The sequence below is a fragment of the Convolutriloba macropyga genome, chromosome 1 (assembly GCF_964194025.1).
Source record: "Convolutriloba macropyga chromosome 1, txConMacr16.3, whole genome shotgun sequence".
In the NCBI taxonomy this organism is placed as follows: domain Eukaryota; kingdom Metazoa; phylum Xenacoelomorpha; order Acoela; family Convolutidae; genus Convolutriloba; species Convolutriloba macropyga.
The window spans coordinates 40,185,796-40,211,173 of NC_134468.1; the positions used below are offsets into that span (position 1 = coordinate 40,185,796).

Consider the following 25,378-nt stretch of genomic DNA (forward strand, 5'->3'; position numbering starts at 1 on the left):
TTGCGACTACGTGAACTGGTTTTGTCTTGATCCTACGTCCCTCGTGTGTTGTCCTGAAAAGAATCATTAATCGCCAGCGAATGTACTGCTGGATTCTGTTCTTCAAGTCGGGTTTGAATGCTTGTCTCCGCTCTCGTATTGATGTCGCAATGTCATTGACAGATTATGTATTCGTTCTTCGGTTTTAATTAATTTGATTTCTGGTTGAATTTGTTGTAGAATTTGGATTTGGGCTTCTGATCGTGACAAAAAACTTGGTTGTTCATGCAAAAGTGGAAGCAGCTTAAATATGGTACAAATGGAGTCCGGTATTTGAAAATCGAGCCGTAGTTCCGGTAATGTTCCGCAGGCTGTTAAGTCTGAACGTAAATGAACGTTTGGTCCTCGTAGCTGTTTTCCGCATCCTAAAGTGATGATGCGAACCCGGCATCCAGGGTGCTCAATTCTGGCCGGCGGATTGCTGCCGTTCCCAACGCTTTCGATGAGCGCGTAGTCGTTTGACTACGTGATTAATCAGCGACCAAAGCCGAAATTGCGCGCGTTTTCTGTCAATGGCAACTCTATTACATCAAATTGACAGCGTTGCAATGCAAGTAACTCATCGTCGTGGTAAAGTAATGTAGCCTTGCATGACTTGTAAGTCTGCTTAGTTGGGATGGCTTTTGTGCATATTGCATAATTTGGGGACCCAATACAATTTGCGAGCTGGTCTTCAACGATGAACGCTAGTTCCTCTCCGTCGTGAGACACGGCCATATATTTGGCTTTCAAACGCCAAACTAGTGCTTTTCCTGTCTCCATCAGGCATTGGGATGTGAATTGCATTTAGGACGTTCATCACTGTGCTTTTTGAGGCTATTGGGATGACCAGTGTTAGAATAAGCACTAGATTGCTTCAACTTGAGTTGTTAACTTGTTTTTATAGTATGAGAGGATCTCCTGAATCGGCACGGCAAGAGATTACCGGTCCTCTAGTTCATTTTGCTGCAGATGAAAAGTTGTCAGATTTTTGTTGAGTTGAATACGTGGTACTACTGACATTGGTTGTAGTTGGCTCATAAGTGGAGTCAAAGCATTGAAGATATTAATCCGAAACGTCTATAAGGCTGCACGGTATGTTTTTTTGTTTGCCAAAGTTGTTCGAAAAATTTTACTGAGCTGTGTTGGTTGATTTGATTTTGAACATACAGATATTGTATGCAGTTGGGCATGTGATGAACATTCTGTCGCATAGCCTTAATTTGCTCTCTGCAAGTTCCTAATTACGGTTCTAAGATACTATTATTTTGTATTGCTCTTCCTTTATTGCTTTTAGTTCACCGGACAAATAAAATTTCTCATTGAGTTGTACAGTGAACTCCCATACGTGATCGGCCAGGTATTGAAGGTAGTTCATTGCTCCTTTTATATTTTTTGATTACGTGCAACTCTCTTAATCACATCCTCCAAAGACAGATTTAATGAAGCAAAGCAAATTGTCACCGGCGCCCATTCCAATTTCTAGAACTGCGGCTGCGGCTCCTCGCGGTTTTCATAGTAAGTTTGAACTGGTTTGACTGTTTGCCCTTTGTAAGGTGCTCCTACTAGTTGTTGTGAGCTGCTGTGGGTTTCTGGAGTGGGAAGCCACAGTTGATTTTTGTGGGTTATTGCTATGTGATTAATTTTTCCTCTGGCAGCTTCATCGATCGACTTTGCTATTTGTTTTGATGTGTTGCTCTCGTTTTCAGTTTGAACTAGTTTGTGGTAGTTTAGTGGTATCATTTATCGTGCCTGCTCCGGTGTAATTATTTCAAATATTGCAACGATTGAACCGACTCTGACTTTTATTGAAACTTCGGTTGTGTTTCTAGAAAGCTGGATTAATATGATGTTGTGGTTTGTCCAATGGCTATTGAGAGCGATGTCAAGCTTTCGAACTATGGCGTTGGCTCAACGGTGCCTTTTTGTTCTGTTGCTCTCCTGGTTGCAATTGTAATTGCTGCTGTTTTTCGGGATGAAGGATATATTCTTTTGTTGTCTTCAGGGCTATTTTCCCTAGCGTTCAGTCGTTTTTGTTTTCCTTTTCCCTTCATTTTTTTGTATTCAACTGAAATGTGATTTCTGGGAAATGCAGTAGTCGGTTGTGGGGGCCAAGGATAATTTTGTGTCTCTGAAAAAACGTTAGTCCGAGTAGTGTGGAAGCTAAATTGAAGTTTCTCCATCCATTGTTATATGTCCAGTTTTCATTTTGATTTGAACGGTAAAGAGTATCGTGATTGGTGTAAGAATTTTGTGGAAACACTAATATCTGGTGGAGCTTCTTTGTTTATTGCCATTGCGGTTATACTCCTTATTTTTTAAAACTGTTTTTGTAACATCTCATTGCTGAACGCTCCTGTATCGGCAATGGCTTTGATAAAAAAGGATTCGATGGTAAAGGTTCAAGAAAATCGTTCTCTCTAAAAGTTGATGTGAGATTTTCTAGGTTTTGTAGAAAAGCATACATGTTATTCAGTTTTTGGCTGTTGGTTGAAAAGCATGTTTCCATCTCGGTATGCTGGTTGTTGCTGAAGACAATCTCAGGCAGTGTGCTGATTGCTGCACATGTCCGACAGAATGTTCGGAATGGCGTAGGGGATGTCTCCCTTATATTGTTAAACAGTGTTTATTCGTTCATATTATAAAAGCTGTTTCTTGAAGCTTCTTTTTGTCCCCTTTACGCTTCTCGACCTCTTTGGTGTGGGTACTGCTCACGTTCACTGTTTTTTCTGTTTTCAAAGTTAAGTTGTCGTGGCTTGTTTTTCTTACCGAAAGTTCTTTCTCTGCCGTAGTTGTTGAAGTTTGGCTGGCTTGAAAAAGCCGGAAATTTTTGGTTTTGTGATTGTAATACTTGCATTGATGCGATTCCTGCGGTCGTAATGTTTTCTAGAGCTTGGACAACTGCTGGGTTTCTTGATGCGTTAAGTGCGTTGAGAGCTGTGGTGTGCGATGGCTCTGGGTGGATTTGGTCGATTCGAACTCTTCTTTTGTTTTGCGCACAGCTCGTTGACTGCAATATTGTCGTTTTTTTCATAACTTTCTTGTACTTGAATTTGTTGCCGTGTATAAATTGCTCCCCAATTCTTCGTCTTTCGTCTGTACGATCCCTGCCTGCGTCGTCCTCGTCTCCTATTGCGAGCTTTTGTAGGTCGGTGAGAAAATCGTCTGGCTGTTCTTTTGTGACTGTATGTCAAGCTCGAAATTTCTTCTTTGATCTGCCCCTGCATAGCGTTTGCGTAGCTCTTGTAGTGAGTTGTGCAGGTCGTTTCGCGTAGCTTCTGGCAGCTCGAGATAAAAGTTAAGTGCTTTCCCATCAAGATGTAGGTGAAGGTATCGTGCTCGTTGGTGATGGCGATGCTGGCTCAAAGCAGGCCTTCGAATTAGTCCCAATTTTCATCTGGTAATCCGGTGAAAGTCGCAGGTGGATATGAGGACTTGGTTCTGCCTATGGTTTTGGTTTGACTTCTTGTTTGTTTGCCTGTGGGGAAAAGTTTTTAAAAAATGTAAGAAATTGTTCTGTGTAGGCTGTTTTCAAAAGGCAGTGCGTGGTTTGAATGGATACTTAAAGGAACTTAAAGTTGTTTGGTTTAGGTTTTGGGGCATGGTGTTGTAGAAGCCAGTTGAATTCCATGTCAGGATTGCTTAGTTGTACAGTGGTTGTATTCCAGATTAAATGCATTTAACTTGTTCTGAGTTGTCGTCGAATGTGACGTTAATTTAAATGCTGACGGTTAATGGCCATATAGTTTCAACTTTTGCAATGTGGCTGTATATAGTTAGTATCATTCTAATATAAGTTTCAGTATTTTAATTGAATCTTAGGGAGGTTGTGTAAAAGTACGTTAAGTTTATCTTGTTGTGTAAAAGTACGTTAAGTTTATCTATACAGAGTAAACGTTCCGAATCCTCGTCTCCATGTAATATATTCCCTTATTTGAAGAGGCTTCGCTAGGAAGATTTTATCCTTTTAGTACGGTTTTTGTTCAGTATTTTGCTAAGTTTTTCCAAGTGCGGGTACAAGGTAAAAACGTTCTGATTTCTGCTATGTTATTTTCTAAGTTAATAGGGGTGCTTGATACAAGCGACTGAACGGAGCTGCGGTAGTGATAGGAACTGAAATTATACAATTTTTCTGCGTGTAATTTTTTCCATTTTCTATTTTTATCAACCAATCAAAAGTTAAAGCGTGATGCTGGTAAACCTGCTGCTGTTGACGTGACTGTCACTTCAAGTGTGAAGTTGCAATAATTAAACTCCATTCATGCTGCTTTAAAAGCTGGTTACGCTTTTGATGAAATTGAAGTGCGTTAATTTGGTCTGCATAAATTTAGTTTTTATTAAATGTGAATATAATTTGTGCTCTTTTCGGGGTGGATTTTGTTTGAGAAAATACTGTCTTGATTAATCAAATTGATTAAGTTATAATGAAGGTTAGGTTTTGAAAAAAAACTTTTTGACCTGTTTTTTATGAAATTTGTTTGATATCGAAACGTCTCTATTAGTTACGGACATCTTAATAAAAATGTTTTTAAGAACATTCGGAAATTGTTTTTTCTGCAATTCGGAAAAAGTTACAAATAACAAGCGATTTTCAACGAAAACCAATCAAATAACCGCAATATTAAATCAGGAAAACAATTTAAGCGATCACAATGGTAATAGCGTTCAAGAAAATTCATAATGGCTGCAGTGAACTGTTGTCAGCTTTTGGCTTCTTAACGAAATAAAATTGGCTATGACCTTCCCCCATCGTATTCAAATTATTTGAAGCCCCGCAATTTTACAAAAATTTGTTGAGGTTGGTGTCATATTTTTCTGATGTGCTTGCTTTAAAGTCTACTGATATTTGAAATTCTTTTTCTGGTGCCTGGCCTGTGCCAGGCATTGGCGTCCACTTCTGAAAACACTCTCCACTTCTGTTTATCATTAGCTCGGTGTAGAATTTCTCTGCTGATCCCGCAAATTGTTTTAGATAGTTTTTTCTTTGTCTCCCCTTGACTCTCGTTCTGCAAATTTTTTCTGTCAGAGAGATATTCAAGGTCTTTGGCTCAAACTAGGATTTTCATTTGAATTTCACTCAGATGAAAAAAAAACAATGTGATATTTGAAACTACCGTTTTTATATTTGCTTGAATTATTGCGAAGAGAAAGCAACTCTTTTTCTAACCGTTACTATTTGTTTTTCAGATACACTATTGGGCAGAAAGAAAACGATAATCTGTTTGGTCATTGTATGAAAGTTGTGGCAAGTTTGCCATCATCTGTGGTCTTTAACGTCACACCTGAAACAACCGAAGATGCGATGGAAGTTGATCAGAACAATAAAAAGATTGGAGTAACAGCAAAAGATGCCACAGAAGTAGTCAAATCTCTTATGGAGATTTGTGAGGAGTACTGTTATACCAAAGAATCATCTAGCATTGTCGCTGCTCTTAATTTCTATGCTAAATATGGTAAGAGAATAAAAGCTCTTTATTTCCTCGAGACGAGAGCTATGGTTGTTTTAGAACTGTGCTCTCGAACGAAGTTTGACGCATTTATTGCGAGCTTGTTGTTCTTATTATTGGCTTTCTCTTTGGTTTTACAATTAAAAGAATTTGAAATGTATTCGGGCGCTGTCTTTTTTTTAAGATATGTTCACACATTTTCACGATTTTTGAAGTCAAATTGGAGTCGTGATTTTGGTCACGCCGAAACAGGATGTGGAGCGAAAAAGCGAGTGGTTTTAAGGCGTGAAATTTTTCCACTCTAATTTTAAAGTAGAGTGAGAAAACGGTGTTTGAACAAAAATTCGCTTTCTCGCTAGTGGTTTTTTGTTCACATGCGGCAATTTCACGTTGATTTTTAATGGTTTTTTTCTATTTTTTGGATCGGATTTTCTAAATGCTTCTTTCAATCCATTCATAGTTCATTCTAGGCCTAGTTTTTTGTTTGAACCAAATTTCTTTCTTGCTAGTGGTTTTTGTTCACATGCGGCATCTTGATATTGATCTTCAATTTTTAAAAAAATTTGAGTTTTTTGGAATTGGTTTTCCCAATTCACTCATAGTCCATTCTAGGTTTAGTTTTTGTTAAGTCAATGAAATTTCTTTGAATTGTATGTCAGGACTTGTCCTGCTATGTTTTTTCGTCGCCGATTGTTGAACATGTGACGTCACAATCACTTCAAATCTGCTTTTTGTTTATTGGTTCATGCAATTTCATTTGCATTGAGTGCCTGACGTAATTTTTCACTTTGTAGAGTGAATTGTTTGTTCATTCGCATGATTAAGTTTTTTGTCACGCGTTACTTACCTCACTCTCGAAAATGACTTCCTCGATCTCAAATTGACTTTTCATACTTTTATTAAAGGAAATAATGTCAAGTGAGTGTCTTTGACCCTAATGGAAGGTTGTTTAAGAGCAGCTAACATAAGCAGCAATAAGTAATACAGATTCTTAATCAGAAAATTAATCTTTTTTGAATTGCTCTTGAACGAAGTTCACAGCAATTATTGTAAAGGTGTGTCTTTTTTATGCAAATTTTTGCTTGACAATTTTGCGCTTTTCTTCTAGAACATTCTTTGACTTCTCAAGTGACCTTTTCACGCTTTCGTTATTCATTTTTGAGTGATCTCTATGGCTCCGAAGTAAAGCTTGTTGCTATTATAGAATCGGTTGCAGCATGGCATAGGCAAGTGATTCGTAGCGCAGTGGTTAGTGCGGGTGGTTGTGGATCGGGAGGTCAGTGGTTCGAATCCCGCCGGGGGGAAGATGTTTTGCACCCATAAAGAAAATTTGATCTAGGCTACAGCCCCTGAATTAAATTGCCTCGCCTTTTGTTCTAGAGCAAATCTTCCGACATTTGTCGGCGAAATTCTTGCTTGGCCGTTTTTTTCGCTTACTTGAGTAATTGATTTGTCGTGGCCTCGAACAGTAGGTCAAAAGAGCGCAATAAGTTGAATTTTAATTTAAAGTTTAAACTGAAATCATACAATTTTTGGCTAGTATTTAATTGCTCTCCACCGAAGTTTGAAGCAATTATATTGAGTCATGCGGTTTTTTTTCATGCGGAGTTTTTGCCTGACCGATTTTTCTACTGACGCTTTTAACTTGTTGTTCTCGAAAATGAACTGAATAAACAGTTGAAGAGCGGAGGGCATTAAGGGGCTGAGGAGCTCTCTTAGAGGCTGACTCCCAGAAGGGGAAAAATTCATGGTGTGACAGGCGATTCTTAGTTTTTTTACGGTTTTACCACCTCAGTCACACCATCACTACTCCTCTGTCCACCCTCCTTTATCTGGCGGTTTGGAACGCACCTCGTTGAGCCCTCCCAACACAAGCCCCCGTCGCTTTAAACCCATCTGAGACTCGCACTCCGCTCACCCCACCCTAATGCTACCGTTCCTAAGCCCAGGCTGGCTAATACTGGAGCCAAGTGCTCGCTGGTCACTTGAGAGCAAATTCGCGCGACGCTTGTGTTTAAACGACCCTCTATGCAAAAATATAAAATGAAATTTAAGATCAGCTAAAAAATATTTTACATGATTGGAATGTGAAGATGTTGTGTTCCGTCCTGGTAGACGTTATTTTTCAGTTCATCATGAGAATTATAATCGCCTTATTTAGATAGAATTATCAGTTTGAGGTCATCGGTTCTTAAAATCGAGTTTCTGTGGATAAAAGAGTTTGACATCTGATTGAGAGGTGAATACGATAACGATAACACCAGATCGAAATTGAGCTTAGTTTTGTTGCCATTATTAAAGAAATTTTTCTTAACTGGCGAACTCTGATGTTGAGTCAATGCTCTACATCAGAGTTCGTCAGTTAAGAAATTTTTTAATCGGAGTGCGTATTTGAAATCTAAGTTCTTATCTCGGTATATCACCTTTACTTTTTTTGCGACAGACTGCATAAACTGATTAGTCCCAAAGTTGTTAAGTTGTTGCGCAGCTCTCTGGTCTTTACTCATCTCGAAGTGTACGATTCGCAAAGCTGCTTGGGAACTTCACTAACTTTGCCCCTCTCCGCTTTTATCGTCGCCCTCTATGGCTGGCCTCTCTATGCTTAGGCTAACTGTAACCAAAGCCAACCATCTCATTCGAAGGCAATTGGTTGGATGGTAGTCTGTTAGTTTGTGTTTACGTTTTCATAATAGCAAGAGCCAATGTCAGCTCTTGTGAAACAGTGAAAATCATTACCGCAAAAGCGAGTATTGTTTTTTAAGCACTGCGATAGCGATAGCTTAGTGGAGCTAATGTTGTCCCTCTTGGTTCGTTTTATTTCGTCATACATGTTTTTGTTACGATTTTGACGTTCCGCCCACTTCTTATTTGTTTTTGGATCTCGCGACAATATTTTGGTTACGCATGACTTATGTCCTTTCCAAAATGACCCCACTCTTTGATCAGACATCAGAACAATTTTGTATAAATTTTTATCAGCAGCGAATTCTCCTCTACAAAAGTTTCTATTTTTAAACGTGTGTTTTTAAGCCAATTTCTTGCTTGACCAATTGCGCTTCTCTATATATTAATTCAATGTCGACAGAGCCACTGAAAACCATTTTTAAGCGCCTATCTTAACATGTTTTAACGGCCCCTAAACATTGTTTTCTAAGGAAACGACTGACAATAGTCGGATTTGAACTTGATTAAGGGGGTTGTGGAGTGTAAGCGCAATGAGTTGAGCTAAAAAGCAGGTGAGGCGCATAGTTCATCGGAATCAATTTTCTCTTGCGTTTCTCTTTCTTCTCTGTGTCTCGTTTCTGTCTTTTTTTCTCCATTTCTCTCGCTTTTCTTTCTTTTTTCTTTTCTTTCTGCCTTTCTTTTCTCTGTTTTGTTCCCCTTTCTTTTCTTTATAGCTGCGAAGCTGTGAGCGAAGTTATATTGCGGTGCTCTTGGTTTTTTTACAATTCAAAGAATTTTAATTGTATTGGGGTGCTGTCTTTTTTTTAAGATCTGTTCACACATTTTCATGATTTTTGAAGTCAAATTGGAGTAGTGATTTTGGTCACGCCGAAACAGGAAGTGGAGCGAAACAGCGAGTGGTTTTGCGGCTTGAAATTTTTTCGCTCTAAATTTAAAGTAGAGTGAGAAAATGGTGTTTGAACAAAAATTCGCTTTCTCGCAATTGGTTTTTTGTTCTCATGCGGCTATTTCACTTTGGTTTTTACTGTTTTTTCGATTTTTTGGATCGGATTTTTTTTCTGAATGGTTTTCCCATTCCATTCATATTCCGTTCTAGGTCTAGTTTTCTGTTTAGTCAATGAAAATTCTTTGAATTGTACGTCAGGACTTGTCCTGCTATGTTTTTTTGTTTCGTCGTCTGACGCTCTTTTTTCGTTTTACATTTTTTCACACAGCAAAGCCAAAAAAGTCAAATTTTCTGAATGACTTCTTCCTCTCACTAACGGTATTTGCGCGCGTGACGTCATTTCTCACTCGCTCTAGCAAAAGTTTTTAGGTTATTTGCGTGATTAGATTTTGATCATACGTGACCTACCTCACTCAATAAAATGACTTTTGCACTTTAAAACTTAAGTTTAGTTTGAATTTGTATAATTTCAAAGGAACTCATTTGTGCTGTAAAGGTCCCTAATAAGAAGGTTCTGCGGAATGAATTTTAACAAGCTTTATCAATTTATCGCTGTATGTTTTTACCTAGTTTTTTTGAGCGGCGTCGACTTTTTTTCGCAATTTAGATCTGTATCTGTTTCTATCTCTATTATATGGCACGCAGGTCTATTCTTTCGCAGCTATTCCGGCAATCTGCCGGCAATTTTTCTTATCTGTCTTTCGTTTCTCTCTTCCTTTTGTCTCTTTCTTTTCTCTCGCTTTTCTGCTCTTTAATTCTTCCTTTCTTTTCTCTTTTTCTCACCTTCTTTCATATTGCATTTTTTTTCTCCGATGTTTCTTTCTTTTTCTTTTTTTCTCTATTTTCTTCTCTTTTTTTCTTCCTTTTTTTCTCTTTTTTGTCTTTTCTCTTATTCGTTTCGTCTTTCTTTTTACGCTTTTCTCTCTTTCGTATGGTTAAGCTCCGCTTCTTGGCATGTTTTAACACCTTAAAGATGCAGCCTAAGGTTTTACATGCGTTACGCTATGCGACCATGAAGAATTTCTTTATCTGTACAAGTCCTAGCGCTCCTTAAATATGAAAGATAGCAAAGCCAAAAAATTCGCTGTACAAAAAATTGCGGGTACTTGGGTAATATACTATACCAAAAAAAACTTCGGTAACGTAACGTAAATCCAATGGCTGTCGAGCGAGTGGCATGGATTCCAGCCCACGCGGGTACGAAAAGAATCTGAATTTTAAAACGTAATCTTCTAAATGATTTTCTTGTGATGCTTTTGCAGGCCTGCTAGTTTTTTCTAAAATAATCTTTGAGACTTCTCAAGTGACTTTTTACACACCTCTTGATTTTCAATTGCTCTTACTCCGAAATAAAGTTTGTTGTGCTCACAAAAGCGATTGTTAGAGACGCGAAGTCAAGGACCTGATAGCCCAGTGGTTAATACCTCCGTCGAGTACTCAAGAGGTCGGGTTTCAAATCCTAATGATGTCAGCTGATGTTTTCAAACCTATAAAGAAAAAATTATCGAGACTACAGCACCTGAATTAAATTGCGCCGTCAGTCATTCGAGAGCAATTTTTCCGACTTTAGTCGGTTTGTTTTTGTTGTGGTTAAAACTGCTATCTGTTTTGTTTCAATTTTTTTAACAGTCCTCAAAGCCTAATCTGCGGTCATTCAGCCATTTATTAACCTAATTTCGTGCGCAACGTTGTTTTTAATAACAAACTAATTCGTGCCTTCTGAAGAGTTATGACTTTTGATCGACTTCAGCTGATTTTTGGGCAAAAATCTAATCAAAGTTTAAACAACCAGATTTTGATTTACTGTCAAATAAAGAATTCCGGAATTGCTCGCCTTTTGTGGCCATTTGTAAGAATTTTTTTTGAACAATTTTGATAGAATTTTTAGAAAAGATGCTATAGATAGCTCAGATAGCTAATAGCGTTCTTTTTTGGGTTAGAACTGGCCATATTATTCGTTTTGTATCGCTTTTTTCTGAGCTGAATTCATCTATCTATCTATATCTTCTGTATTTTGAACGTAACTTGAATACCTATACCACCATGTTTCAGCTCCTAATCTTCACATGTTTAACATGCTCCATTTAAACACACAGCATAGCATTTTGCATGCATTTGGATGAATGTCAATTTGCGAAATGGTGCTGATTCCAAAAGGGTGAACAACCGAAAAACTACCTATGCCAAAAAGTTCAATGACCGAAAATCTGCTGATGCAAAAAAGGTCAATGACCAAAAAGCTGCTATTACATCACAAGACCACCGACGGATGAAAAACTCCAAGTAAAAGGACGATTACCTAAATGAAGTAAATGATGCAAAAGTGCTCTGATCTTTTCCATTTGTGCCCTCCCTCAACCCCAAATTAGTGGGTGCCTCAACCCCAAAAAAATTTCAGTCTCTTGTTTTTTCTTTTTCTGTTTCAATCCCGATGTGCGCATAGCGTGTCAACGGCGGCTATATTCCGGCAATTTGCCGGCTCTGTTTAAATATTCACAAGCAACGTTTTGCGATAAATGTTTGCTTGCTGATTTGATTTTTCACTCGATGAAATGATTTATTTTTTTTGTGTGTTGTCTCAGTCTCATTATGAGTGAGGTGCAAAACACTTAAGCATTGTTTAGCAGTTTTTTTTTCCTGGTAACGAATAGAAGAATGACCAAAACTACTGCGAGGAGTTAGTTTTAATTAATTGCTCTGGAACAAAATAGGCTTTAAGTAGGCTGCAAATGAACCGCGCTCCCGTCTGTTTGGGAGGGTTGATCAAGCATTTAACTATTTTTCTAAATTTTGGTCTGTACTTTTGTCAAATGTTTTTTGGGCACATCAGCTTTTTAATTTTTGATAGTCAATACGCACAATTTGATCTATCAATCTGCAGACAAGTTTTCATTGCTTTTAGCGCGTAAAAAAGTTTTCAGTGAGAGCTGCATCGAAATAGATTCTTGATTTACAGTTAAGGTGTTTCCAAAGTTATTCTGTTTTTCAATTAAACAATTTTGAAACAATGTTGCGGGCCCGCTAGTTGAATTTATTTCAATGGATGGCTTGAATTGTGATATCTATATCATATGAGATGAATTTTCGGGCCATAATGAATTCAGTAATGGCTTTTACGTTTTTAAGAATATTTGTTTTTGAGTTAATTCAAACCTCTGAATCGTTTTCCCAGTACTCTTGTTATGCTCTCAAACGAAGTAATTATTGCAAACGTGTTGTTTTTATACAACATTTTCGCTTGACTTTTGCGCTTTTGTTCTAGAACATTTTCTGACTTCTCAAGTAACTTTTCCACGCTTCACTTCATTTTTGAGTGTTTTCAAGTGCTTGCTTTCCGAAATAAAGCTGGTTGCTTATATAAATGCGATTGTTAGCGGTTGAATCTCCAAGCCGTTGTAGCTTAGTTGTTCAGCTGTCTGACTTCTATTCTGGAGTTCTCTGGTTCAAACCCCTAAGGGTTCCAAGTTTTTGCGCCCATGAAAAAATTTCTAAGCTGCACCCCTGAATTCAATTGCCTGTCGTTCCGTAAGCTACATCCTGTCGTTCCAGAGCAATTCGTCCGGCGTTAGTCGGTTTATGTTAATAGTTTGTTTGGAAAATTTTGTCCTTTTTCACTCTCCCTTTGAAGGAATAGTTTTCACTCATTCATGTCTCGATTTTCAATTATGATCTTTTTGGTCATTGACGCTATTTTTATTTGATCAAAATGATTTATGCTTACTTTAATTGAAAGATTAAAGGTCATCCAGGGTATCTGGCACCAAATGAACGTGAGTTGTGGGGAATTTTAAAGGCCATTTACCCATTTACATAGCAGATAAACTCTTTACTTCAACCAAAAATGTCTCTGCAATGAATCGGAAAACAAAGTAACTTTAGCCAATTTTAAGTCTTGTTCTCAGTTTTTTCTGAAGGGGACCGATGAAGCGAGTAGTTTTAAGGTGTGATGTTTCCCTTTCAAAACAAAATTGGAAGACATAAAAAGTTTTGAAGTCAGTTTTGCGCACATGCGGTAATTGATCTGTTTTTCACTATTCTGTGAAGTCTGTTCCTAGGTATTTCGAGGCCTATTTTTGTCATTAATTTTTTTTTGAATTGTTATTCAGGATCTACGCAAAATGTTTTTGTCGCCTGACTCTCCTTTTTTTAACTGCTTTAACCTTGCTTTCCTTAATGCCTCGCGCTCAACTTAATAATATGGTCTTAGTAGGGTACGCCGAACCCTTTAAAGGTTGATATAGGATTTCTATATAAAGGTTGTTAATAATAAAGCTATGCGAGCGCGATGAAATAAGTGTTTGATTTAAATTTCCAAGTATTCTAGGTTTCAATTACCTCAATTAAACCCTGCTTCTATCTAACATCTACGGCCCGTTACTCACACCGTAAGGTTGCCGGATATATTTTATGACTAAAGAGCTGTGGTAATCCAATTTTTTGTTCGGATTCTCTGAAATTTTCGTTTTTTAATAGCCGCGAAGCGATAGCGGCTATTATTGGGGACATCGTGGTTTATTACAATTCAAAGAATTTGAATTGTATTGGTGCGCTGTGTTTTTTTTTTTAAGATGTGTTCACACATTTTTCAATGACTTTGATCTTTCGAAACGGGATAAACAGGTAAAGCCCAGCGGGCATTAAGTTTCATTAGAGGCCCAAAGTGGGCTTTAGTAGTCCTTCAAGTGCATATAGTAGTGCAGCTGCTGGGATGGCCTTAATTTAAGGTTAAAAGGTCATTTTTAGGAGTTTTTCTGCTCAAAATGGTGCATTTTTTCATGTTTTTTGTGATTTTTTTGCGATTTTTGTTTGATTAGTCTTAGGTTGAAGTTTTTAAAAGCTGATGAAGGCCTTTTGCGAGACAAAATTGCTTGTTATGACCGTTTTATGAGCTATATGTCGTGGTACTACAAACACAAACACACAAAAGGATACTAATTTTTTAATTTTTTTCAGGTTTTTTGAAAATTTTTGTCATTTTTTGAGTTTTTTTAGCCCTAGGTGTCACAAAAATTCCTCTAGGGTTTGATAAAGGGTTGGGTGATAGGTTACTGCACAGTTTCTAGTGGTAATGGAACGGTTTTCAACTTTTTGACATCATGAATTTTAGCATTTTTTGACAAAAGTTGCAAATTTTTCATGTTTTTTGACATATTTATTGTCATCCTTCAAGTGGTTTGAGTCACAGGGGCAAGAAACCCATATTAGAGGTTGGATAAAAAGTTACTGAAAAATTTTTAGTCGCCATGGAGTAGGTTTCAACTTTTGAATATCACAAATTTTAGCAATTTTTTTGAACAAATTTGCATTTTTTTCAGGTTTTTGAAAATTTTCCCATTTTGTCAGTTTTTCCAGTTTCAGGGACCAGGCAATCTGTTTTAAGTTTTGTTAGTAGGGAACTGCATAGTCTCTAGTAGCAATGGAATGCTTTTTAACTTTTTAATGTCTCGAATTTTAGCATTTTTTTGATAAGAACTGCAATTTTTTTAATGTTTCCTAAAGTTTTTGTCAGTTTTTGATATTCGTCCACTCTCAAGTGCAAGAAAACCTATTCCGCGTTTTGATAAAAAGTTACTGCATGGTTTTTAGTTTCAATGGATTTGTTTTCAACAATTTAACCTTTCGACTTTTAGAAATTGTTTGATAGAATTTGCAATTTTTTTCAAGTTTTTTTTTAAAACATTTGTATTTTATTTTTTTTCTTGCCTCAGTTGCCAGGTAAACGCATCCAGGGTTTGACAGTATTTTATTAAATAGTTGCTAGGGGAAATTGGATGGCTTTCAACATTTTAATAGAAGGAATTTCTATTTTGAAGTTTGAAATTTTTTCTAAAAATTATTGCCTATCGATCTATGAGCCAATGATTTTTTTAATGCTTGGAATTGGGTTACTGGATAGCCTCTAGAGACACAGAAATGATTCTGAAGATATTTATATCACGATTTTCAGCAACAATTTCTTATAATTTGCAATTGATTTCTTTTTTCTTTTAATTTTTTAGTCATTTTCGAGTTAATCGATCTTCAAGGTCCAATGAATATTTTTCAGGTCTTGCAGATACAATACTGGACCGATTTCTGAAACAAAAATTGTTTTTGAACATATTTTTGTAATAGGTGTTTTTAAAGGCAAAAAATTTTTTGCTCAGGTTTAAAATCTTCAAGAGTTTTAGCAATGAGTTTGTTTTTGTTTAGTTTTGATTCTTTTAGTTTCTCAATTCTTTGGTGATTTTTGTGTCCTGGCTGGAATTGTTCAATTGATCTGCTGTTCAGGTAGAGTGCGTCAGAGTTTTTCATTCAGTTCTTTGAATTGTATTTCAAGACTTGTCCTGCTATGTTTTATGTCGTCGTCTCCATCGATGATTCTTACGACCTGACTTCTTGGAATTGACTTCTTGGAATTTACTTCAGTGGCTTCTATTGTTTTGCAGTTAAAATTTATGTACGTGACGTCGTTTCTGCTTTTAGTGCAATTGCATGACTTACCTCACTCAAAAAAATGACTTCGGAACTCACTTATGGAACTTTAATTTTTTATGAAGATTTACTAGTTAATAGCGTGCATCTAAGTAGTGCCAATCTTGTATGCCCTAATTATTAGTCTTGAGTTTTCGATTTCGAATATCACTTTTGAAATAGCTATTTAAGGGCTTTTTCCTTATAGAACGTATGTGTCAAAAAATTGACAGTCCGAAGCTAACCCAAAAAGTCTTGTGGTCTATTAAAGGACTGGTGGTCGATCTGTCTATCTTATTTCCTTAGGTGTTTCAATTCATGGAAGGCTACGAGTGTCTATCGCGGCTATTTTCCGGCAATCTGCCGGCTATGTTTTCTGGTATCTTTTAATAGCCGCCGTCAGCCCCTCAAATGGCTGTTTTTTAGGCGCTCTCCTTTTTTTATAATTCGAAGAATTTTAATTGTATTGGGGCGCTGTCGTTTTACGACTCGAAGAGGAGTATTGGAGAAGTCCTTTTTACGACTCGAAGAGGAGTATTGGAGAACTCCTTTTTTAAAATCAATTTTATTGAAGTGATTTTTGAAGCCGGAAATGAAACGCTTGAAAAAATTTGGGAGTGATTTTGGTGCTGTTTTCTTTTTTTTTTTGCAATTTTTCTTTTTTTAATCTTAGACAAGTTTTTAGCCTATTATGACTTGCTTATTGCTTTGCGAGTTTTGCATTGCTCTAATTGCAAATGAACTTTACGCGGCTTTAGGTTTACTTGTACTATAAAAAACTCAATTTTTTCTAGTTTTTTGTCATCAATTTGTTTTTGAATGCCGTTTCTTTTCTTGCTTACATTATTATGGCATTTGTGAAGGTTTAGGCGTCATAATAGTTGTTAAGTCATTATTATGGGCAATTTTCTCCTTCGTTTCCGGAATTTTTCAGGCTATGTTTTTAAATCAGTTTTATTGGAGTGATTTGAAGCGGGAAATGAAACGCGTGAAAAAATGTGGAGTGATTTTTGTGCTGAACAAAATGATGAGTGGAGCGAAAAGAGAGTGGTTTTTCTTCATACCTCTAATTTTGAGAGAGCGAGAAATTGACGTGTGAAAAAGTTTTCTCTGAACGATCGAATTTTTTTGTTCACGTGCGGCTTTTACAAGGTTTTTGCAACTTTTGATGATTATGAAGTTGGATTGTGATATTTAAGTAGTTTTAGGCTTTTTTGATAGGAATTGAAGGTTTCAAGTAGTTAATTTGAGTTTAATGCTAATTTGGAGGTTTTAAATCAATTTTGCTGATTTTTAGACGAAATTTAATGATGTTCTGCCCGTTTTTTTTGTTTTAATGCTTTAAGTGGGATTTTAGTTGAAGCTTGTTGCTTAAGGAATATTCAGATACCAATTGACTTAAGTTTTCGTGGTGTAAAGCATTTTTTGTTCGCCTATTATGACTTGCCCAATGTTTTGCGAGCTTTTCATTGCTCTAATTTCAAAGGAACTTTACTCGGCTTTGTTTCCTTGTACTATAAAAGTTTTTCTAGTTTTTTTGTTCGATTTGTTTCTGAATGCCGTTTCTTTTCCTCTTAAATTTTTCTTGGCATTTGTGGAGTTTCAGGCTTGACAATAGTTGCTCTAGTTGTTTAGTCATAAGTATGAGCCATTTTCTCCTCCGAGTCGTTTCCGGAATTCTTCAGGCTATGTTTTTTTAGTCATTTTTATTGGATTGATTTTTGAAGCGGGAAGTGAAACACGTGAAAAAATGTGGAGTGATTTTTGTGCTGAACAAAATGAACAGTGGAGCGAGAGGAGAGTGGTTTTTTGTTCATATCGCTGTTTTCTAGAGAGCGAGAAATTGAGGTGTGAAAAAAAATGCTGTAAGCGAGCGGAACTTTGTTTACGTGCGGCATTTCACGTGAAGCTTTTTTTTTCAATTTTTTTGGTTAAGAGGTTTTGTTAAAATTTGGTTTTAATTTAAGGATGGATTTGGCTGTGGTTTGAAGGTTTCTGGAAATTCATATGAGTTTTGTGTTATTTCGGAGGTTTTTCATGTAATTTGCTTTTTTTGGGTTAATTTTTGCGATTTTTCGACGATTGTTTTGCTTTATTGAGTAATGAAAAGACACCTACGACTTGTGCTTTTTATAGATAACAATTGGTTCAAGTTTTTGGGTATAAAGCTTTTTTTGTTGAGAAATATGACAAAAAAATTTGAGAAATATGACAAATTTTTTTTTGCAGTTTTTCGTTTTTTTTCCCGTTTTTCAGCCGAGTGTCTTGGCCAATTAGGACTTTCCTATTGTTCTTTGAGCATCTGGGTGACCATTTGGCTGGAGGAATTTTTTCTTTGGATTATGTGCTTTTGTAATATTAAAAAAATATATCTTTTTTCAGTTTTTTAGTTCAAGTTGTTTGTAAGAGCTTATTTTTTCTTGATTTGGCTTCAAGTTTTTTTAAAGAACTCTTATAGGTGCGTTGAGTAGGTACTAGTTATTTTGGTGAAGTAATTTGGGCAGAGATAGTTATTTTGGGATCTCAATTTATGACAAAAATTTTAATCAGATTTTTATCATTTTTAACAGATTCGATTTTGCTGTTTCTACTTTTTCGTTTTATGGTTCTGTTTCAAGATAATCATGTAATTAGAGGCAAGTTTTGTCGGATGAGTAGTTGCATGAAGTTTAATTTGATTTTCACTTCGATTCGTTTCCGGAATTCTTCCAGCTATGTTTTTTATATTTTGAGATCTGTTCACACATTTTCATGATTTTTGAAGTCAAATTGGTGTAGTGATTTTGTTCACACCGGAACAGGAAATGGAGCGGAAAAGCGAGTGGTTTTGCAGCATGAAATTTTTTCACTCGATTTTTAAATTAGAGTGAGAAAACGTTGTTTGAACTAAAATTCGCTTTCTCGCTAGTGGTTTTTTGTTCACATGCCGCAATTTCACTTTGACTTTTAATGTTTTTTCGATTTTTTTGGATCGGATTTTCTAAATGGTTTTCCCAATCCAATCATAGTTCATTCTAGGTCTAGTTTTTTGTTTGAAGGAAAATTTAGCTGGTGGTTTTTTGTTCACCTGCGTCATTTTGACATTGATTTTCTGTTTTTTTTTTTGTTTTCCAATTCACTCTTAGTCCGTTTTAGGTCTATTTTTTTATTATTCAATGAGAATTCTTTGAATTGTACGTCAGGACTTGTCCTGCTATGTTTTTTTTTTCGCTTTACCTTTTGATCACGTTTTTCGTTTCACGTAAGTCACGATTTCACGTTTGACTTCGGACTTACCTCACTCACTTTTTCAACTGAGTGGATTCTAAATTCTTTCACGCATTGAATTACGCAATGTAGTGAACACGGTCAATGTCAAAAGAGGAAAATCAAAAGAGACGGGATAAACCGATAAAGCCCGGTCATTAAGTCATAGTGCATTAGGTTATCAAAGTTCATTAGAGCGATTGCTAGCTGATATTAGTATTAAGCTTAGTACCCTGCAGTTTCGAAGCTGAAGTAAGTATGGGTTTGGAATCTAACTAAAACTGCACACTGAATTAAAACATTTTTTGAAGCAGAGGAATAAATTTCGTCAATTTCAATCTTGTATTTCTTTTTCTGTCTCAATCTCGATGTGCGTCTAGCGGGTCAACGGCGCCTTTTTTCCGGCAATCTGTCGGCTATGTTTTAAAAATCAGATACTAAGTTTCGTGTAGGCGCGCGACTTGAAAAATTAAATACTGATTGTACTGAGATAATTAGGAGTTAAGTTAGGAGTTGTTAAATTTTTTAGCTGAGTTCGACGACTTCATTCCTACTTTCGAATACACTGTGAGTCAGTTAATGCAATCATCAACTGAAAATAGAGAGAGGCTCACCCACGAATGTCTGGATGTTCTGTCTCAAATTATGGAATCGTCTCTGTCCACTTACAATACATATCATATGCTTTGTAAAGTCTTGGCCAATCAGATTGTTCAAAACACCCGCTCGGAGATAATTTCACTCAAGTCTTTCAAGGAACTTGTATTATGGCTTCAATGTTTTATCGGAAGGTGCAGAAAAATCTATGAGCAAAGTCACGCCAATGAGAAACTGACATTATCTCTAAAGAAAAATTTGCAAGAATTGTCGGCAACTTTGCAAGATGTTGATCTGAAAAATTTTCCTAATCAATTGATTCCCAATTTAATTGCCGTTTTCTGCTCATGTTATTTTGTTAACCCATGTGAAAACAAAGCCAGGGCTTGGATAGAAACTGTTTCATTGAATTGTCCGAATAAATGGAATTTATACCAAGTTGCAAGGAATCTGTTGCGTTACGGGATGTACGCAGAGGCCAAACCTCTCCTGAAAGATATACATGGTGAATGCCGGTCATCAAGGTCGCTCAACTGGATTGCAATACTACTACATATCTGTGATGCGGAGTCGATTATGAGTGATAATGAAAACCGAGATTTCGATATTGCACTGGAGAGTTATCAGTGTGCTCTGCGTGTGATCTCATCGTATCCGACTAAATTGGCCAATCAAGAGTTCCAACGGACGTTTTTGAGGTTACGGAGTGAATTTCTGGATGTATGCAGTCAAGTGCAAAAGTGGGTTTTCATGGGAAAACTATTTTCTTTTGATGAATTCGATGGTCCGCAAAAGTTAGTAAACATGTTGATCCGATTAACAGTTATTTTCAGTGAAGTTCTTAAATTTGTGATTCTGGGGACCATGGATTATATTTGTTCCCACCGTACTTAGCCGGGAAGCGGGAACAGGAATTATATACTCAAATGGGTTTTTAATAGCCGCCCTCATCTTCTCAGCCGGCTATTATAGCGCTCCTACTTTTTTTACAATTCAAAGAATTTGAATTGTATTGGGGCGCTGTCTTTTTACAATTCAAAGAATTTGAATTGGATTGGGGCGCTGTCTTTTTTTTAAGATCTGTTCACACATTTTCATGATTTTTGAAGTCAAATTGGAGTAGTGATTTTGGTCACGCCGAAACAGGAAATGGAGCGAAAAAGCGAGTGGTTCTGCGGCGTGAAATTTTTTCGCTCTAATTTTAAAGTAGAGTGAGAAAATGGTGTTTGAACAAAAATTCGCTCTCTCGCAATTGGTTTTTTGTTCTCATGCGGCTATTTCACTTTGGTTTTTATTGTTTTTTTTCGATTTTTTGGATCGGATTTTTTTCTAAATGGTTTTCCAAATCCATTCACAGCTCATTCTAGGCCTAGTTTTTGTTTGAATTGAATTTTCATTTCTCGCTAGTTGTTTTTTTGTTCACATGCGGCATTTTGATATTGATTTTTGTTTTTTTCTTATTTTTTGATATCTTTTCTTATTTTTGATTTTTTTTAAATGGTTTTCTCAATTCACTCATATTCCACTCTTGGTCTAGTTTTTCCGTTTAGTCAATGAAAATTTTCACTTGATTTTTCACTTGATCTTGGTAGTTTCCATGTCAAAAAAACCGCCTAAGTAATTCACTGCAATTTTCATTGTCAACTTTTTGCCAGAAGCAGTTATAGAAAATGTGTTGTTTAAATAATTTTGGACTTTTTTAAAAAGGAATGAAATCTGTTTTTGATGTTCTCAGATATAGACTTTTTCTATCAATGTAACAGGCTAATGCATCCACAGTCTTTGAGGTTTTCCTTTGCTATGTCAAGATCTATATTGGAAGCATAAATTAAGGTACAATCTGCGTATTGAACTTTCATTGATTATTAATAGCCGCCCTCATCTTCTCAGCCGGCTATTATAGCGCTCCTATTTTTTTTACTTCGTCGAATAAAAAAACGTTTCGCTTTACCTCATTTTGCCGCTTTTTCAACATTTTGCGTGATATCTTTTTGACTTCTCTAGGCTAGTTTCCCTCTTCTCTCATTCTGCTAAAAGTGATTTTGAACATCAGTTGCTAAGCAACGCAATTCAAAATGAACAGAGTCAGTATCAAAAATTGAAGTCAGAAGTAGAAACGGGATAAACCCATAAAGCCCAGTTTTAGATGCCCGCTATTTGAACGTTGTTGCTATAAGTCTTAGTTACCATCTCTAATGCTTATTGGTATTGATAGTAGCCGCTGTAGCCTCTCTCTAAGAAACAGAAGTACGTTATGTTCAACTACAAAATGCCATCAAAATAAATCGGACTTAAAAAATGTTTTTGTATAAAAATCTTTTTTTTTCATTATCTTCTATTCTTTCAATCCCAATCATGCTTATTGGAATCAACGGCGGCTTTTTTCCAGCAATCTGCCGGGTATATTTCTCTTTTTTGTTCTGTCAATTTTGGCCGATCTTTATTTTCATCGTAGAAATCCTCAGTGGTATCATTAGAAAGCTCGTCAAGGGTAGAATTTGAAATTTGAAAGATTTTTTGAATTTCTTTTTTCGAGGTGTCTAGTTAAATTTTTTATGAACATACAATTTTTGGGTGTTATTTTGTTCAATTTTAGCGTTATTTTTGCTAAATTTTATATTTTTTGTATATCTTAAATCAATATTTTTGCACAGTAAAACAAAGAACAATTTTGCGTTCCTCTAAGAGAAGCAGCGATAAAATGGCTTGTTTTGATCTCATCGGGAAGTTTTCAATGTAAAAGATTAAGTTTATATTGGCAAGCTCTTTTTTAAATTTCTTTTCACAATTTTCTGGTTTTTCTCGTTTCATTTAGAGACAACTACCTTTTCAAATCAAGGTTCTAGTAATGAAAAATTCAATTTACGACCAAATCGGCTCAATGAACATTTATTTTGTTATCGCTCATGATTTTTTTTTGGCTTTGGCACTGTTTAATCGTAATTTTGGTTGTGAAATTGGCTTTCTAAAGACGATTAAATGAACCTATCTTTTGGTTTGAATGCATGCTTAAAAGTTGATGAGATCTTGAAAATTTTTTTCGAAAAAAGTGAACATCAACCGTTTTTAAACTCATTTCTCTAAACTTGTAGGTCCCTCCCAAAAATGACAGGTCCACTATGCTTAATATTGAAAAAATAATCTGTTAGCTGTTTTGTCGTTTGTTTATTGGTTTTATGAATTTAATGCTAAGTGTTGATAAAATTTTGTGATTATGGGTTTTTTGTTTGTAATCGATGTTCTTTTTAGAAGTCTTGTCACCTTATAACAATATGAAATTTCCCATTGGCGTTCAAGAGGCTTTTAGATGACCATAAGAAAAGTTAGCAGCAAAAAACTGTTTCAATGGCTTTGACACTCCTTTCTAGCTCTTGAGTTTTTGGTTTTTGCCTGTGTTTGTAGTCTTTTTGTAGTCATGACTTATTCTGATTAATGAATGATCTCTCTGGCTTCCAATTGTGATATAAATTAACGTGATTTATAGTTCCGGTAAAGCTTTTGGGTTTTAATTGCTCGGATACTATGTTTTTTTTTAAGTTTCTTTGCTGAATACCGTATTTTTTTTTTACCCAGACGCTTCTCTACCATTTTTTTAATTTCTGATTTTTGCCTGCAATTGTTTTTTTATGAAGTCGTAAGATGTTTCTGATTAATGAGAGGTCTCAAACGTTTCTTTTAATGGTTTCATTAAGGAAGCTATTGAATTTAGTCATTTGATAGCCAATTTTTTTGATTAATTTCTTTTTACTTGCTTTCAATTTGTTTGTTCCTTTTTTCAACTTAAAACATAGTCTCATCAATGAGAGGTCAAATCACCTTTGTTTTGATTTGAATTTTAACCTTTTTCTAAGCTTCATGTTAAAGCCGATGTTTTTTATCTTGGACCCTATGCTTTTTCTTAAAAATTTTGAGTGGTAATTTTTTTATTTTCTTTTTGTTGTCCTTCAAAATATTCGCGTTAATAGCAAGTCCCATTGATTCTCATTTGAGTTCCAAGTGAACATATACAAATTGAAATAACTTATAATAATATAATAGCTGATGGCGTTAATGGCTGCAATAATTTGTTTTCGAAGATTGTTTGCAAATTTTTCAGTATTCCTAATTGTTCTCAAACAAAGTTTGTAGCAATTATATTAGTCCTGTTGGTCTTTTTATGCCATTTTTAGCTTGACCGGTTTTCATCTGTGACCCATTTGACTTTTCTTCCTCAAAAACGGGATAAACAGGTAGTGCCCAGCGGGCATTAAGTTCTGTTAGAGCCTTTCAGCTCACTAGTCTCAAAGTATGCGATTCACAGAAATTGTTATGGAAACTTATACGTATAGTGTGAAGGGCGGTTCTTAGAGGTTGACCCCCCACCCACCCACAACCCCCACCCGGCTGCGCTCATCTCACACCCCTTCAATAAACCTAGCCTCACTAAACCGTCGCTATCTACTGAGCAAGCCAACCGCTCGCCGGTTGTTCGAGAGCAATTCGCTCCGACGTTAGTCGGTTATGTTTATCTGTAGTCGTTCTGTAGTCCTGTTCTATAAATTTTTCTCACCAAAGACAGATCCCTTAAGACTTTTAAGTAAATCAATTGATCAGGATTGTTTAGTTGAAAGCTTTTGAATAGATTTTATGACTTTTGAAATTATTTGGTTTAAAAACTTCAATGGATTTTTGAACTTCGCCCCTTTTCTTTTTGTCGGCTGGCTATCTAGTTCCTTATCTAGTACCTGCTTTGTATTTGAGGTCATAGTTTTTTTGTAGCTTAGGTTTCATCTGGTGGTATTTGAGTGTTGCTACTATGTGCTTTTAAAATTATATATCGAATTTTTGCCATAATACTCTATTGCAGTATGTCATTATACGATTCATTTAGTCGTTTGGTTGTTACAATCTTTTAACGCAAACATCTATTTGTTTATATCTGTAATCTCTTTATTTGTTGGACAATTAAGTCAAAATTTAGGATGAGCTAGGTCGGAACATTATGTGCGAACGCACATTACCGATCTTCTTTGTTTTTTTTTTCAGATTTATTATATTGGAAGCATAAATTAAGGTACAATCTGCGTATTGAACTTTCATTAATTAATAATAGCCGCCCTCATCTTCTCAGCCGGCTATTATAGCGCTCCTATTTTTTTTTTTCGTCGAATAAAAAATGTTTCGCTTTACCTCATTTTGCCGCTTTTTCAACATTTTGCGTGATATCTTTTTGACTTTTCTAGGCTAGTTTCCCTCTTCTCTCATTCTGCTAAAAGTTATTTTGAACATCAGTTGCTCAGCAACGCAATTCAAAATGAACAGAGTCAGTATCAAAAATTGAAGTCAGAAGTAGAAACGGGATAAACCCATAAAGCCCAGTTTTAGATGCCCGCTATTTGAACGTCGTTCCTATAAGTCTTAGTTACCATCTCTAATGCTTATTGGTATTGATAGTAGCCGCTGTAGCCTCTCTCTAAGAAACAGAAGTACGTTATGTTCAACTACGAAATGCCATCAAAATAAATCGGACTTAAAAAATGTTTTTGTACAAAAATCTTTTTTTTTCAATATCTTCTATTCTTTCCATCCCAATCATGCTTATTGGAATCAACGGCGGCTTTTTTCCGGCAATCTGCCGGGTATGTTTCTCTTTTTTGTTCTCTCAATTTTGGCCGATCGGTATATTCATCGTAGAAATCCTCAGTGGTATCATTAGAAAACTCGTCAAGGGTAGAATTTGAAATTTTAAAGATTTTTTGAATTTCTCTTTTTTCGAGGAGTTGTCTAATTAAATTTTTTATGAACATACGATATTTGGGTGTTATTTTGTTCAATTTTAGCGTTATATTTGCTAAGTTTTATATTTTTTGTATATCTTAAATCAATATTTTTGCACAGTAAAACAAAGAACAATTTTGCGTTCCTCTAAGAGAAGCAGCGATAAAATGGCTAGTTTTGATCTCATTGGGAAGTTTTCAATGTAAAAGATTAAGTTTATATTGGCGAG

At 35.9% G+C, this 25,378-nt stretch overlaps 2 protein-coding genes across 2 annotated transcripts in view; both read left to right on the top strand.

Annotated features, from left to right (window-relative positions):
- The window catches only part of LOC142338988 (uncharacterized), a 239,736-nt gene that overhangs the window by 108,587 nt on the left and 105,771 nt on the right, over nucleotides 1–25,378 (top strand). The gene's annotated exons all lie outside the window — the stretch shown is intronic.
- LOC142338903 (integrator complex subunit 7-like) overlaps nucleotides 1–25,378 on the top strand; it is a 44,004-nt gene that overhangs the window by 10,331 nt on the left and 8,295 nt on the right. The window contains exons 5-6 of the mRNA XM_075388625.1: nucleotides 5,206–5,471; nucleotides 19,325–20,186. Coding sequence (XP_075244740.1) covers nucleotides 5,206–5,471; nucleotides 19,325–20,186 — 1,128 coding nt within the window. The remainder of the gene's footprint in view (nucleotides 1–5,205; nucleotides 5,472–19,324; nucleotides 20,187–25,378) is intronic.